This window comes from Cajanus cajan, chromosome 6, assembly GCF_000230855.2.
Source record: "Cajanus cajan strain Asha chromosome 6, NIPB_CcT2T_4, whole genome shotgun sequence".
NCBI classification, from domain to species: Eukaryota; Viridiplantae; Streptophyta; class Magnoliopsida; order Fabales; family Fabaceae; genus Cajanus; species Cajanus cajan.
This window is the reverse complement of record NC_138522.1, coordinates 52,883,487-52,901,427: the sequence shown is the minus strand read 5'-3', so window position 1 is coordinate 52,901,427 and position 17,941 is coordinate 52,883,487. Positions and strand designations below refer to the sequence as shown.

General features: G+C 29.6%; 1 protein-coding gene across 4 annotated transcripts; it reads right to left on the bottom strand.

The window, feature by feature from the left end:
- Positions 1-1,334: 1,334 nt before the first annotated feature.
- On the bottom strand, positions 1,335-11,259 carry LOC109801367 (TOM1-like protein 9). 4 transcript variants are annotated; one of them, XM_083077605.1, is made up of 11 exons: positions 10,949-11,259; positions 9,645-10,644; positions 9,347-9,425; positions 5,690-5,788; positions 5,477-5,590; positions 5,061-5,221; positions 3,895-3,976; positions 3,679-3,764; positions 3,304-3,516; positions 2,307-2,791; positions 1,335-2,152 (listed from the first exon to the last, which is right to left on the bottom strand). In XM_083077605.1, exons 2-11 carry the CDS (start codon positions 9,665-9,667, stop codon positions 1,563-1,565), a joined length of 1,932 nt encoding a protein of 643 aa, XP_082933731.1. In that variant the 5' UTR covers positions 9,668-10,644; positions 10,949-11,259; the 3' UTR covers positions 1,335-1,562. The 4 variants fall into 4 exon arrangements, with proteins under 4 accessions (XP_082933731.1, XP_020218009.2, XP_029127807.2 ...); XM_020362420.3 differs by lacking the exon at positions 9,645-10,644; XM_029271974.2 differs by lacking the exon at positions 10,949-11,259 and having other exon boundaries at positions 9,645-10,939.
- Positions 11,260-17,941: the final 6,682 nt, after the last annotated feature.

The window sequence follows — 17,941 nt, the reverse complement described above, 5'->3', positions numbered from 1 at the left end:
CTTAAAAAAATTGTGATAAATTTAATTTTAATTTAACAAATTTAAAATTATTATTTTTAATTTTATAATTTTTAAAAATATTATTTTAATCTTTAGTCATCAATAACATATTTATCTATATTAATATATAAAGAAAATACTTTTTTCAGTAATCACTTTGATCTCTACTTTTTTTTATTATTATATTCTTTTATTTGAAAAAATTAAAAAAAAATATATTTTTTAATCAAATTTAAAAACTTGAAACTAATAGACTAATTATAATACTAATTTAAACAATATACTTTTATTATTTAATTTTTTTGTCTATCAATTATTTGAGAATTTTTGTTTATATAAACAATTATTATAAGGCAAGAACTTCACATCAATTACTTCAATAATTAAATTATTATAATTATATAAAAACACATTCTTACGTTTAAGAGTTTTGTAAGCTAGATGCTCTAAGTATTAAAATATTTATAATATGTTAATAACTTGTGAAAATACTTTTTCTGTTAAAAAAAATATTAATAATTTAAACTTTAAATTATGAATATCATAGGTGTCAAGAAATTATGAATACCATATAAATCTATTTTTCTATTCATCTTTTAAATCTTACCAAAAAATTCATAATATTTGGTTAAAGAAAAATGAAATGAAAAAAATATTAAAAAGATGTTTAGTTTTAAAATTTAGAAGAAAACAAAAACAAAGAAGTAAAAAGACTACTCTTTTAATTGAATTTTAATCACTCAATTGTCCTACTTAATATTTTGATGGATTTATATACAATACAACGATAAGTTTATTAATTTTTATAATATTATTAACTTTTATAATAACTAGTTATACAAATAGCGACTTTTGATCTTTAAACTCTTTAAGACAATTAATGTATAAATCAACAAAATTACATTTATGGTGAATTGTGGTAAGATACCTATATAAAATTATATTACACTATAGAATCTATAAATAATAGAAAAAATATTTTAAATTATATCTTCACATATCTATTTTTTTCTTTTCATATCGATGCATTTTCCCAGTAATTAATATATATTCATTAAGATAATAATCAAAATTTCTTAAAATTCAAATTTTGAATTTCATTAGAAAATGAAATTCTACGATTACTTTTTTTTTTTTTTAATTACAAATAGAATTTTTTCTTTTTCCAAATATCAACAATATTTCTATTCTTCCTTAAAGTGCATCCCCATTAAACTAGTTTGGGGGAAACATATTTCACGAAATTTCACATCCAATTTTAAGGGAACGCCAAATTGACTTCTAACCATAAAAAGTGTCCCATTCCAGAGGAGGAATACAGATGCCACTAACAGTTCAGTTCAACCCATAGGATGATATCTTTCTTTCCCTTTCTATGTTCAGTATTTCCTCTATAAAAAATGTACATAATCTATTGCCAATTGCCAAACAAGCAACTCTATATAACAAAATAAATATACACATTATTATATTTAATATATGTAAAAGTAAAATGAAAAGAATGAAGAAAAAAGAGGACAAGATTTAGCAAACAGGTGAAAAATGTAAATCCAATCACAGTTCTACGTGCTACCAGTTGGGTCAGGAGCAGGTTTTGGTTTCACTTTTGCCATGTTAACAAGGTCCCCAAATAACTTATCTTCAGGCTTGGAAGGCTTCCCAGGTGGCACATAGGATGTAGCAGAAACCTGGTAAGAATTTCTCAGAGCACCATCATCTCTCACTGACAAACCATACATTTGCTGCTCAAGATATTGAACCCCTGGTTGCTGACCATAGCCATATCCTACGAATTGGTTGCCATACATCTGCTGAGGATACATGGAAACAACAGGACTATTATGCATTTGATGTGAAACCATACCCATATAGGGACCGGGAACACCCTGAATATGTTGAGGGAGCAAGCCAAACTGATTGTTTTGAGCAGGGTTATTCATAGTTGACATATGGCTAGCATTTGGATGCATATACATTCCAACAGCCTGGTCATGCCCCATTGCTTGAGGTCCTAGAGGATGTTGTATTTGCGTCATAACCATTTGAGTGACTTGCAGTGGATGTGGGTATTGACTGCTTGCTACTGGACTATCAGTGTCTGTAGGTTGAGCTTCCCAGGGAGGTGGCGGAAATGATCCACTGCTTTCTGTACCTGTAAACCATAAAAGAAAAAAACAAAAAAAAAAGGTGAATGATGTAAAAATATCCCCAATATGAGAGAGTCGGTTGGGAAAGATAACGTTTAAGACCTATGAATTTGTTAACTTAAAAGGCAATCAGGGATCGAAAAGAAGCATTAAGCGCACCATAAACTGGTGAACGAGGCTGTTGCTGCTGCACAACCTGACCATTCCAGGAAGGACCTGTGCTCTGTGTAAATGGTGATTGCTCATACCGAGGTGACCCCACATTTGGCACACTCCCGTTGGGGTAAAACACCCCTTGAGATATGAAAGTCTGCTGTTGTTGAAATTGAGGAGCTAACGGACTGGTTTGGCCAGCAGCATTAATTGGCTGGTTAATAACAGAAGAAGGTGCGTTGCTTCCATTAGAAAACATATCAAAAAGAACAAGGGCATTCTGTGGAGACATAGGGCTGGCTGGTATCTGTTCTCCTACGGGAACAAGAGCAAGTGAAGTCTCTGCTTTTGGTGAGTTAAAGTCGTCACCACTCAGCAGGTCCACTTTGGGATCAACCTTTGCAGGGGGATCTGATCCATTTGATGTTGGGGGTGCAGGAAGCAATAATTGATTCAATGTTTGAGACCCAGCTTCAGCACCGGAAGATGATCTGCAAAAATATATTAAAATGATAAGCCATTAGAAGGCACCAGACAGGTTAAGTCAACTTGGAATTTAATTTCATACACCAATCTATTCCTGCACGTTTATACATGAACCAAAATATCACATGCCAGTCTACAACCAAATCTAGGCTTATTACCTGGTTCATCAAAGACAAGATTCAACAACAATTATTGATGTATAAAGAAAAACACATAAATGGAGACTTCTGATGGTGACACATATAACACTCCCAAGTACATATATGAAGAATGACAATAACTATAGTATCCAAAATAAAATAATAGCACAAAAATTCACAAAGCCTAACAGCAAAGACATCATTCCACTAGAAACAATACAAACAATTTTCTAGGATTTCATTGGCACAGAGTATGGAATTTATTTTGAATTATGAAATTTAGAAGGAATAATTTGAATTCTCATTGGGTAAGACTGATAGAATCATGTCAATGAATGCAGAGCAATAATGAGGAGAAACAATAGACACTGGACAACCTCCCATCTGTTTGTTTACTAGTATCTCCAATATCAACCAAAGGACCATCAGCATCTATGACTGCTCCAGTAGGTGCAGGATTCAGTTTCTCAGTATGATTTTGAGCAGAAGTTCCGGAACCCAAAGATCCTGAAGCAATGGATTCATGCTTGACCAGAACACGCTGCAGATCATCATTCAGAGCTAGTCCTTGGCATAGCAGGGACTCATCCCTGTAAAAGTAGACAAAAGCATGCCATAATTAATGGTTTTTACTTTGGATTTATAGAAGGAAACTTGTTAAGAATAGAGGTAACATGAATCAAACATGTAAAGAGAATATAATTTGGCATCAATTATATCATAATATCATGAAAAGGGACATGAGACCTTACGAAGTTGAATTGACAAGGTGTACCACTCTCTGCTTGTATGTTCGACATTGCTCCACCAAATCAACAATAACTTCCTGCTGAATCCCCTGAAAAAAAGGTCATACATGAAATGTCACATATATTCAATAAAATCAGTTGATAAAAGCCTTAAACTTCACAAAATATATTTCTTTTTCGTTTACAGCATAATTTGAAAGTTTGGACTGAACAACTTACTTCTTTGTTACTAGGGTCTAATGCATTTAGCATTTCTGAAAGAACATCCATAATACCACGTGCATTCTGAATTTCAGTCAAACTGGCAAAAGAAAGTTCAATCAAAACAAATCAATGCATGATTATTGATAGTAGTTGGTTCCAATGCTCCATGTAGCATAATTTTATCATCATCATCATAATAATGATTAGAGAAATGGTAACAATATACACCCAGCTATTGGGCATATTTTATGTGAGTCCCACGAAAAAATCTGGGCCCATTTTCTAGTTTCTGTTTAGTGAGACTCAAATTCACATAACAATAAAACATAGGGTCATGTTCAAAAAGGCCCTAAGGACACTGGTTAATGAGGAATTAATACACCCTATTAAATGCTTCCAATTACTTTTAAAAAACAAGTATGAAATGATTTTTTTGTGGTTTTAATATAATAAATGTTTTCTCTGCCAGCAAATACTTTTGCCTTTTGTTTTCTTAACCAGTGCCCTAACATGTGCCAAAAGAATATGTTGGAAATGGCATGTAGTTTCCATTCCTCTAATTATAGCCTAATCTTAGAAGAAACATGTTCATTACACTAATTATAGCCTAATCATACAGTTCAAGTTCTTAGATTTTGAAAAAATAAATGTCAGTTTTAAAGAGGCTGATGAGTGATGATTGTATCTAGACTAGCATTAATTTATACTATCATATCAAGCAAGAAACAAGAGGTAACTTTAAATTCAATTGCCTATCACTTTTTCAGGTTATACATGATATAGAAAAAATAAATAAAAAATGAATAGCCAGTTAACAATTTGATTCCTTCTTTAAATAAATCTTGCATATTTTCTTTTAGTTACAATTGGTTCCCCAAAAATCATCTTATTTTGCTTCATTCATTAGAAGAAAGATGATGCAACAACCAGTTCATTACACAAAGATATTCCAATTATAAAAGAAATGGTATATGGCTTTAAAATATGACATCTGAGTAATTGCTATGGTTATGACACAGAACTACATAAGAACTATATTAATTAACACATTCCATCAAAGAAAAATCTAAAGATGGCATGAGAATTAGACACCAAGAGATGAGTATCAATCAAAAATCATGTTATCAACAATTAAGTCAACTACCTTATACATGATAACCAGAAAAAAGATAGAAATGTACGTTAGGGTTGGATACTCAGACTCTGCTGAGGACTCAGCTGTGTCTTTCTGAGCAACAGAATCTCGTATATTTTGAGGGTATGATGACAATGGTTGTGTTTGTAGTGGCGTTAATACAGGTGCAGATTGCTCAGACCTCTGAGGGAATGCTGCCCCAGCATGCTGAAACAAACAAATCCTTTATAGAACAAAAGGAATAGATACAAATTAAATTTGAAAAGGTTTATGAAAATATTATGATTGTAACCGTTAACACTCGGTCAAAACCCATATAAGCAATCAGATGATGAGCATCATGTCCAAAAGAAAAGTGACAAATGCTTCCTTTAAGAACTGAATCTATTCATTTTTGTAATGATAAGTGGAGATAAAATACTTGGTAAATAAATCTTGATGCAAGAAAGTTGATAAACATACCAAAAGTTCCTGGTATGCTGCATAATACTGTGGATATCTTGCCCTCGGCCCTCCAAAAGCTTCTTGCCAAGTATCTATAAGAATCAATATCTTCTGTTTGACATGATAATCAGGCTGCAATTTGCATGATAAATATGATAAACAACATACTCTGCATAATGAAATCAGGTATAAATTAGGAAGGCTATGAAAACATTTAAGAAATACAAATACCTTCTTCTTTACTATTTTCACCATCTCATGAGGAACATCTCTATCAGCAACATGCATGTGGACAATGTCCCCACAATTCTTTATGATAGTCTCCAGGAGCTAAAATATAGGAGTTAAATGCAAATGGAAATTATTAAAGATAATACAGACATTTTTATTATATGAAAACTAGATAGAATCCTCTGAGCAAACCTAATATATACAGCTCTAGGGTATTCTCAAAAGGAAGTAAGGAACTCAAGCATACAGAAAATATGTAGAAAAAACATCAACTGCATTATGGAACATTCACTTTCTTTATACATCACACTACTATGGATTTTACTCCAAACTAGTTCGGTGAAAAGACTTCTATTTCAAACATCAAAAAAGAAAATGGCACACTAAAGAAGCTATCTAGAAAGCCTTTCACAGTGCATGTTAGAACAAATATTGACCAGATGACGATGCAATATTTTTAATTGCTAGCATTTCAAATCTAATAAAATGACTCAATGCCTCCACAGCTTAACCACATAGAGCCAATGAGCTGTAATGGAAGCTAATATTTCATGGTTTTTTATTATTATTTTCTCAAACAACATATTGCATTTCATTATTAGAGGTCCCCTACAAACCAATCCTTCACTAAAATTTGATGTTGAAATAATCCCCAAACATGGCAAAGCAATATAAACAAACAATGTAAGCACAAATGCACATGCTAAAAGAAACCCAATGATGCAGGGTAAAAGGGGTTAATTATGATCAATGTTCAGTTGCTATTAGAACTTTAGAAGCATTTAGATAAAGGCAGTTCATGGAATTAGGTCTATTTTAAGTGTTACTATAGCATTAAGGTTTAACAACATTGCTAGTTATTATAGCAGGATTATTTTATATTTTATTCAAGTTTTCTATGATTAGGTCTTTTTTAAGTGTTAGGATTTGTTATACATTAGTCATTAGGATTTGTATGCTAATAAATAAGTTTAATAAGGGAGTGTTAAGACCTTTCTTAATATTCCTTTTTTACCTCTGATTTCTCTGGTTTCTAAGAAAGTTAATAAAATTATGTTAAGAACAATATTCCACTTAGGATGTAGTTAGATCTCATTTCCCATCCTTTTCGGTGAGATAATTAAAATATCATTTGGGTGCTAAATTGATGTTTCATTTGTCATTTGTTCCTAACAAAAGCTCATTCTTAAGCAGTTGGAATTGTCATTTAACACAATTCAGGTGAAATTTGACAATAGTAAGTATTCTCATTTAATTTTTTTTGAATAGGTAATATATTTGTTGCAAAGAGCAAGGAAAGCAAGGAAGTGGAATTCATTTGAGTGCAAGAAAATCTTCTGTGGTAGGCCAATGCCTGAGCATCACAAAGCCAATGCTTGAGCATTGGCCATAAAAGCTTGAATTTCCTCTTTGCATGCCCAGCACGTGAGCACATGAAATGATATTTGCCTTTGAGTGCCTAGCACCTGAGAGCTAGAAGACTAGCACCTGAGCACTATCAATACTCACTAACTGTACTTGGGGCTTTAAATAGAGAAAGGAAAGGATTTGAAGTACACTTCCAATATGAGGGGCAACAAGTACACTTTTGTGTTGGATTGAGAAAGCTTGAAGAATCATCTATCAATTTTTCCTTCATCAATTTTTCGATGAAGTTCCTCTCTTCTTCATCTCAATTCTTAGCAATGATCTTGTAACTAAATCTCTATTAGGGTGTGTTATGATATGAACCTTTGTGTAGGATTGAGTCACAAAACTAGACAAAGAATAATCCTTGCCACCATGGTGAAAGCAAGAAGCAGACTCTTTCTTGACAGGGCCAAGTTTTCTGATAATTATTGCTCATTGATATTTGATACTATTCCAATCAAGTTTCCCTTTAAAATGGATACAAAGATATCTCAAATTAATAAGATAATAACTAACAATTATCTTAATTGATCAAAAAAATAATATCCCTAATTAGTACGATCATATCTAACAATCATTTTAATAAAGGATAATAATGCTAAGGATACGAAATCAGGGATTCTGATATGTAGATCTTATTAAGATAGGAAAAGATAAAGAAACAAAATAAACTGGAAAATATCAAGATTTAAAAGAGAATGGCAATCCTAATTAGTAGTCCACATCAGGGAGTTGATGTAGTTCAATTTGCATAATGTAATTGGAGTTGCTAATCTAATCTTTTTTGCTTATGATTTGAGAAGTGGTCTTTCTTGCACAATGCTTCTTGGGTATAGCTAGCCATGGATTGATCATGGGTTTATAATTCAATTGGAAAATTCTGCGATAAGCTACATCTAAGGTTCACTTGCACTAATTTATAAGATCAACAAATGGAGTTAGTAATTTGATGTCGTTTTGCTGAAAGCTTACTGTTCTGATAACTCCATTTCCTCATAAGAGGTTTGCTAAGGAATTAGTGGCTTCATTTGATTAAAACAGGATTAACTATGGAGGTGGTGGTTAATTAATTTACAGAATTTAACCTTCAAATCTGGAATCAGAGCTTCAGTTGCAACTATTGTGTGTTTGGTTCAGCTTATATAATCTTTTTTTATTATTATTTTTCTACGAGTTTAAAAAAAAGGAATGAGTAATTTTATTTACAAACATATGCCTAAGCTATGTTACATATGAAGAATTGGATGAAATCAACATCCTAAAAACTTTATATTAAAAAACTTATAAATCTAAAACCATTCTATTGCTTGACTAGTTTTTTTTTATATATATTCATTAAATTTAAATTTAGGTTTAATTTACTTAGTTTCTTTCAATGACTGCATTTAATTCCATTCAACCAGTGTTAATGTTTTCAATTAGTGATTGGTGGCCTGGTGGAAATGATATCCATTCTTCCTCTTTATTACTTGTATGATTTGATATACTTGCCAAAGTCATCACCGATTCAACATCACTTTTCTCTCCCTATTTCTCAACTCAAGTCCTACAAATTCAACCCTACAAAGTTATCCTACATCATCTATCTATCATTAGAAAATTGGTAAGAGTAAGGATGTTGGAATTTCTGAGTGAAGGAGTTTGTATGACTAAGATATCTCACCAAATGAGAGGACACCTTTAGTAAAATCTCATCTTCTCGTCACAGACATATCTAAAAAAAATGTGTACAATTTCTTTCCAAGATAAAATCAACATATGGAAGATATAAAACAATGTTATTTGAACATTCTAGAGGAATATCAGTCCTTTTCAACAATTTAGCACGCACACTATAATAACTAAATAAACATCAAAAAAACAACCTATGCTAAAATTCCCATTGTATCATCCCCAAATAATAGTGAATAGATAACAAAATATTACAGCAGTTATTTATCAATCAACATCAAGAAAATGAATCCAAGGAATCAACCTAGTTGAAAGTTTTCTTCTCTTCTAATGACTTTTTCCTTTAATCCACAGGTATATATGGTAGTTGTGGAATATGCATCTATTTTCCCTTAAATCTATTATGAGACAGGTAATAAAAGATGAAAACATTAAATCAACAACAGTGTAGAAGTATCAGGTCAAAGAGTAATCTAAAAAGATGAACAAATAAGAGAAACAGGGACTCAAAAGCAGCTGCTAGAACAATGGAAAGATATGAGTTGAAAAAGTATATAATAAAATATATGAGCTTACAGTCAGAGCAATAATTTGAACTCTAGGAAGTTTACTTCCAATCCGCTTCTTTAAACCTTTAACAACATCCTTTGCCATCCTGATAAATCATAACAAACTAAGTTATTAAACTCGGGAAGTACAAACCAAAATTTATTCATAAAATTCCAGTTAAACATTATGTCTGTTCCGACCCAACCCAGATAAGCACAAAGCAATGGGCCCACACAGATGTCCCCCACAATCAAGATGTGATGCCTCAGCTAAGACAGAAGGAACCTGGAAATCCGCCTCTCATTGGCCTGAGCAAACGACTTACCATAGATCATCTAGAGGATTCATTCCAACACATGGTACAAGGGAAAGTACAGATCACAGTTATGAAGTATTGCCCACTCAGAAAGCCCCATGTTCCCTTTCTTCCACCACATAAGTCTTATACTAAAACACCTTCAAGTGGCCCTGGCCCTTGATTGTTGATCATAGCCAGGAGTCCAGGACAGAAGGTATTTGATGGCCTCCTGTCTTTATTGCCGAAATACAGCTACTTATCACCATCAACCCGCTGGATTTGGTAACTATCATACATCCAAAATAAACCACCTTCAACTATAAATACATGACTCCTCTCCTTTACGATTAAGATCTTAGATTCCATATATACCGTGACTCTGCCACCCTCTTTAACTTGGGCGTTAGAGTCCTTGTAAGTACCGCCCCTACATCCGCTATGCCCCGTCCTGTCCAACCCTTTTGAAGCCAGTCACCATCAAGAGCGGTATCAATCTGAGCATGAAAATACCTTGCTCTGGACCACCTTGGACCAATATCCATTAAAAGAAAAAGAAAGAAAAATCCACTTCCAATCGGCAAAAACTCAGAAATGCATAGAAACATAAAGAATAAAATGAGATGTGCCACCCCTTTCTCCGATTAGCAAAAGACAAAATCAACTCATAATCAAGATTCAGTTATAAGATTTCCAAATCTTGAAACGTATTCCAATAGGCACAAACACAAAAATATTAGCTCCTAGAAGGCTTATTGAAGGAAACTGATAATTCATAGTGACCAGAAGCAAATTAGACATCACACAGCATAAGCGGATCATGCACGAATCAGCATAATCCATAATAGCCATCTACTATCCCTATTCCCTAATTGATCAATGGAACAACAACACTCAATCCTCAATCACCAATTCAAAAAGTGAAAACTCAAGTCAAACTCGAATTTGAAATTTCCTATTCCAAAATTTCTCTGTTCCATTGCCGTTACAGTTAAAACAATGCAATAGTGTTCCCCTAACCATCATCACCCTGAAATAAACAAGATTATAAGAGCAGAAAAATCATAGAAGGATCAACGAAACACCGATCTTAATCCATCGACACTAATTCCACTCTATAACACAGCTTTCATTGCCAGAATTCATTCCTATCAGAAAACCAAGGAAATCACACTCATGCATTATTGTTCGTAATAATTATTCTTCCATATCTCACATGAAACAAATAACTATTCGATCAAAACACAGAGCGAAGAGAAAGGAGAAGGAAATCGCGCACAAAAGACACGTGCTCTCGATTAGGTACGAAAACAAAAAAGAAGCGGTAGACGCACCCAGGGTCACGATTGAGTATGTCACAGATCTCCATGTTCAAGGCCCAGTCAGGGCCCAGGAGCAAGCTGCTCGTGGCACGTTCTACCAAGGGATTCACCATCGGTGCTCGCCGGCGATGGATGATCAATAATTTTCCGGTGAGATAAAAGAGTGATTCCGGCGATAGCAGAGAGATATATAAGTAACGGCCTCGCTCGCCCTCCCTCTGTATTATCCCACAAAGATTGCTACTACGTCGCTGAATTCCGTTGAGGTAAATCACAGACCAGTAATAAGAGTGCACGTGTTAGAGCAACGGCGTGCTTCGCTATGTACTACATTAACAAGATTTGGATCATCTAGTCAACCAATATTTGAATATAAATGCCGACGCTGTTTCCGCAAAACCGTCAAATAATCGATATAAAATCATATTTTAATGATTATTAATAATTACGACCGTAATTAATAATAAAAACATATCTAACCTAAGTAATATGAATTATAATTAATTCATATTTAAAAAATAAGATATAATAATAATTATTAATTAAAAAGTATTATAATTAATATTTTTTTATTTTACAACATAAATTTAATTGTTAATTTTATAATTAATAATTATTAATGTATTTTATCTTCAAGAGTCAAATCCATTTAATATATTCTATACTATCCTCTATTAAAATAATATAGTATTATCTCAATTCTTATTTATAAAATTTAACTTATAACAAATATTTATTATTTTATATAAAATTTAATTCATATTATTTATATATTAATTATTTTTAAATTAAAATACTCTTAATTAATATGTATTCTCTTAATTTTATAAAATGTATTAATTATAATTTTTTTAAAGAATATGTATTTTAGTTGGTCATGAAAAAAGTGAAAATCAATTAAAAGACATAAATAATAAGGAATGATTTTAGAAATAAATAAATAAATAAATATGACAAATAAATTATTATGAACTAAAATAAATATTTTTAAAATTTAATTAATTAAACAATTAGATTTTATACATAGAGATGAAAATAATATTAATCAATATCTTCACTCGTTTTTATAATAAACAATTGACAATATATATTATACTATAACTTGTTTATTATTATAAAAAAATTTGGATAAAATATAATTTAATTAGGTAAAAATAAATTTTCAAGAATTGCATGTAAGTTTTATATTAATATATTTTAACTTGTTTTTGTAAGTTATTTTATTTAATTTTATATAAAAAAATTACTTATTTTTTATTTATATTATTTTATATTTATCATCTAATTTATTATTAATTTTATCTAACATTTTCAATCTAATCAATTAGTTTACTGGCTTCTAACTTTTTTTTTATATAAGAACAAATTTTAATCCATTTCATGTAAAATCTATTGCAAGATACAATAAGGTAATATACTTATAGATCTTACGGCAAATAATGAATTCTGATCCCTTTACCAAATTTAGACAACAAAATTAGTTAGTCTTTGAACAATATGTTGAGAAAAACATAAGATATGTTCAATATTTCTTACTATGTTCTCTACTAATGTTGCACTTTCTTTCCTCGTAATATCATTTTTACACCATAAAATTTGTCATGTCTTACTTTTTTTCTCATTAATTTGTAATTAGTAAATCAAAACTAATAACTACAATTTAACCATCTATGTCACATGCTAAAATATTTGAATATAGTGTGTTACATAAAAAGATAATTGACATGTTATACGTATCAAAATAGTTAGATAGGTAATTAACATAACGATAATATAAGAATTTTGTAAATAACGAAAGGTAGAATATAATTTCACTTCATAATTATGATCATTTTTGATAGAATTTAAAGATTGACTTATTAACTTTGAGCAAACTCATTGTAACTTTAAACAAATACAAAGATTATCATAAGAAGAAGATGATATTTAAAAGTTTGATAAATATATATATATATATATATATATATATATATATATATATATATATATATATATATATATATAGTGTTACTCGTTGTAATGGATAAAAAATGTGGATTAACTTTCAAGCATCAAGCCATTTTTTTTTATTGGAGAAAGAAGTGAGAGTTCCTATTTAGTTTTGCTCCTTCATTTTATATGAAAAATAAATGATTAAATTTGCCAAAATTATAATGTATAATTATTTTAGATTATTTATGTTTTGTTTTGTTTTATTATTTATTCCCTACATTTACATTGTGTTTTGGTATATACAAGAATCAATAAATAATTTAAAAGAATGTGTTAGGAGCAAAATTAAACATTATATATAAGAATTAAAATAAAGTCATGCTATACATAACCAAAATAAAAATCATGCCTTGTCGATCTGGAATAAAAGTTAAATATAAAATGTCAGTGTACATGTAAAGGTAATACTATTAAAAAATATATTAAAAAAAGCAATAAAATCGTAGCAACTTACTATATAATTATTAAAAAAAAAATAAAACCGTAGCAACTTACTATATAGTTTTTTTATCTATTAAAATTGAATTTGATTTAAAAAGATTTGCAATAATTGACACATTATACTCGATCAACTTAGCTAGAGTTTTGGTAACTAATTGTATTAGAACTAAGTATTAAACATACTATAATTTTATTTTATTTTTAGAAGAAAACAAATACTATCACCTTTTTCAAAGCCAAACAGCTTAGACAATAACCATCGAGGATAGCCAAGTGTATATTCTCCCCTAGTATAAGAAACCTTTGTATTGAATGAATTGTATTTATTCTGTGAACTTTTTATTTGTTAAAATTGAATCTGGTGAGATTTATGTATATAAATTATTATTTGCTTATCCCCTAAAAAACACAAATTTTTTCAACCTAAAAACACTAAAAAATACAAGTAAATCACAGTTCAATAAAAAATTGAAATTTGTATGTAATAGTTTACATTGGAGTCTCCATCCATGTCGCTATTGCGATCGTCATTTGGTGCAGATAACCGGCCAGCTAAAGGAAAGGACGCTGCCACTAATTTTTAATTTATTGATTAATTAACAAGTTGCGCAATTCGTCAGAGCCTCACTCGAAACTAGCTTGTCTTGGAAATGTTCTGGAATCTATACCAATAATTGTATTTTTCATCTTTATATTTTATTTTATATGAAATACTTATCTTTTAATTTTAGTTATCCCTATTTAATTCCATTAAATTTAGATTATTTGATTAATTTTTTTTATTGAAATATGTACCATTGTTTTAAATAAATATCATTTCTTAATATATATATATATATATATATATATATATATATATATACCTATTATAAAGGGGATACAGGGATATATAACCGCTTTTGGTCTCTACTTTTTTAATGGATTATTATATCCCTCAAATATAAAAAAATAAATAAATTATATTCTCTTTAAATAACTATACACAATTTTATAATATTTTGTCTATGAATAACTATTTTATAACAATTCTCAAAATTTCATAATAACCTATTTTTAGTGAAAAAAAAAATCTCTCCATTTCTATTAACATGGTTTTAAAAAATAAATGACACTTTTAACTTGAATAAATGACACAATTAATGATGTCAAAAGGATGAAGCGAGTATGAATATGAATATAAATAGTAATTTTTTCTACTTGTTTTACCGAATAAATATCTATTTGTATATATCTTTACATCCGTATGATATCTGTTAAGTGAGTACTTTTGTATTTTTTTTTAATATTTGTGAATATTCATGAATATTTATTTTTAAAAAATAATTAATTTTTTTTAAAATATGTTAATAATAATTTTCATTTATTATAATAATTTCTTTAAAATTAATATTTTAAAAGTTAAAACTTAAATTATTTAAATATTATAGATAATTTAATTAATATAAATTCTTCAATTTAAAAATTAAATTAAATTAAATTAATAAAATATTTCATTTTCATAAAATTTAAATATATTTAATATATAAATGTATATTTGAATATTAATAAATATCCGTAAGTATGAAAATTTTATGATATCTATATCTATCGCATTAACATGTGTTTATAAAAAATATTTATATTCAATAATTATAAATATTTATAGCAGATTTTATCCACATAATTTTATGGATACAATTTATACAATTTTTTTTTTAACATTCTAGACACAGCGGTACTTTGAAGTTAACACCTTGACCCAACACAAACCCATCAGGCTTTGAGATGATATATGGTTACGTCTATATCCATCGTTAATTATAAGACATGTCTTGATATTAGATTTAACATTTTGTACCTTGATTAGCCACAATATGTCTATTATTAATTAGATGGCATGTCTTGTGATTGGATGATATATTTGCAATGCAAATTAATTAATTAACTCAACATATTAGGTCTCAGCAAAATAAATATGCAAGTATTTTGTATATGACGACGATTCAATATTCTGTTACCATGATTTGATTATGGATTATATAATGTTTGTTAACTTGTTTTGCCTTAGATATTATTTTCATCTTCAAATATTTAACTCTTATGAATTAAGGAGGTACATTTTAATCAACAAAGTACATTTACAATTGATTATAAAATTAATAGTTAAAAGGCTTAAAGGTTAGTTATAATCTCAATGGTTATTTTAAAATCAATAATTATAATTAATAATACATTTTATTATTAGAAGTATATTTTTTTTCATAAGCTAAATCATATTTCTTGACAATAGTTCGATAGTTTAAAAATAAGTATGTTTAATATTTTGTTTTTATGTAATATGAATTTAGATCTTTTCTTGCAATCCTCTCTTTCCAGCAACAATAATAATTATTGAATATATATAATGACTCAAATCTAATTTTATAAAAATTATTTAAGAAATTAATTAATTATATTACAAAATTAATCAAAATTATTATAATATTATTTAAGAAATCACATTAATTTTATAATATTGTAATTAATGTAATTTTTTAAATAATTTTTAAAAAATTAAATTTGAATTATTAAATATATCTAATGTAGAAAGAGAGAATTCAGGAAAGGAGAAGATCCAAATCCATCTAATATACCCATGTCAAAAGAACACAACTATATAAAGTTACTTGCTATATGATTTCCTCATCCTACTGCACAGGGCGAACCAGAATTCCACTTCCTAAGAGATTATTTCATCAGTGTTCTTCTAGGGATTGAAATGGCAAGGGAGGGTAAGCTTGAGAGTTATTGAGGATAAATTCATTCCCACATCTTGCGAATGATTCTTAAAATGCTAGTTAACATATTTTCAAAACACTACTTTACGTACATTATTTATTATTAGTTGAAATTTATTTAAAACATGAATTTATGGATGTTATTCTTTTAATGTATAGGATTTTATTATGAATGTGTAATTTATAATAAATTTTAAATAATAAAAAAATATATTGAAAATAATGTGTTGTTACCTCTCTTGTTTGTACATGATGCGCATAATTGAGTTGTTTTTGGCTAACTTGAAAAAGTAACCACTAATTAAACAGCATGTGCAAAGGGTCTAAGATCATAGATTCTTCTCTGCAATATAGAATGTTTAGGGTTTTAGAACTAACAAGGACATAGGTGAAAAGAGAGAAGACACACAATGTGCAATTAACATAAATGACTCAGATGTGAGAGATCTTCTAAAAACAAAGTGATATTCTCATCATGTTCAGTTCAGTTTGAAGCGTCCATTATTTTTAGTGTCAAAGACACCATGGCCTTTGTGGACCATGTTGTTATCACACCAAAAATGCTAGAATACACAGCAATGAATTGCTGCTTGTCCTTATTTTCTCAGAATGATTTTAGTTTCTCCTGGCCTTAATGCAAAAAGTAAAATAATCCATTAGTAACAAATATATGTGGCTAATTAAATTGTCAATGCCAAATGAATGAAGAAGTTGAAAGGTAGAATTCGGAATAAGACAAGAGTGGAACATCCGATATTTCACTTCTAGAACCTGCAATCCATATTTGTTACCCATAAAAGTATGTCACTTGAATAATACTGATGTATAACAATTGGTGCGTAATTAAGCTATACCAGAGATTTATGAAAAAACTTACTGGCGTGCAGATTGATTGCAACAATAATTAATAACAATAGTTAATACAATTTAGTTTTTATTACACGACATTTATAAAATAATTATACAAAATAATATAAGTAATTATTTTAATTAATCTTATTAATTTTTTAATAATAATATATCATGTTTTATTATTATACTTATTAGATATTTTTTTAAATTAAAATTTATATATCAATACCAATAATATTAATAATAAACAATAATTAAAGAGTTAAAAAATATTCAACAACAAATGTAACGACCCGGCTAGTCACTACACACGGCATCGCACACTAGAAACTCCAGACAGATAGAACAAGTATATAAATATAGGATCTAGAATATATAAATATACAAAGTTCTAGTCTGACTAGGGTTAAAGTGTACCAAAGAAAATTACAACCAAATGCTACTATCCCAAGTAGCTACCAGCAAAATATCCAAACAAGCAAAACAGTTCCACGGTCCGCTGGAGACTCACCACTAGACGCCCACCTATTCCTGTTCTGCTCCCATACACAGTATGATTATCGCAGTCCAAACACCATGGAAAACAGCAAAAGGGTAAGCTAGTGTAATTCAAAATCAGCATACAAATAGATACATAGCAATGTAATTAGATTTCATCATTATGAGTATCAACTTATCTGCACAGCTTATATCACGCATCAATACCAGCACCACGATGTGGCTACATCAACGCTGTAGAACAGCAACAACAACACCACCTCAAGTGGTTATAACAGCACCGCCTAGCGGCAACATCAGCACTGCTCAGCAGCAGCAACAACACCACCTCAAGTGGTTATAATGGCCTCTCAAATAGGCACACATCAGCACCAGCTAGCGGTTATTACAGCACCACAATAGTGGCTAACAGCACCGACATAGCGGCTATAACAGCACCACAATAGTGGCTAACAGCACCGACATA

What these genes read in the sequence shown, in the direction of transcription:
- LOC109801367 (XM_020362420.3), bottom strand. Translation starts at nt 11,049, where the DNA reads ATGGTGAATCCCTTGGTAGAACGTGCCACGAGCAGCTTGCTCCTGGGC. An exon ending in CACCTTGTCAATTCAACTTC is followed by an intron (nt 3,517 to 3,678) that starts GTAAGGTCTCAT and finishes CTACTTTTACAG; the next exon opens with GGATGAGTCCCTGCTATGCC. An exon ending in AGTAAACAAACAGATGGGAG is followed by an intron (nt 2,792 to 3,303) that starts GTTGTCCAGTGT and finishes ATATTTTTGCAG; the next exon opens with ATCATCTTCCGGTGCTGAAG.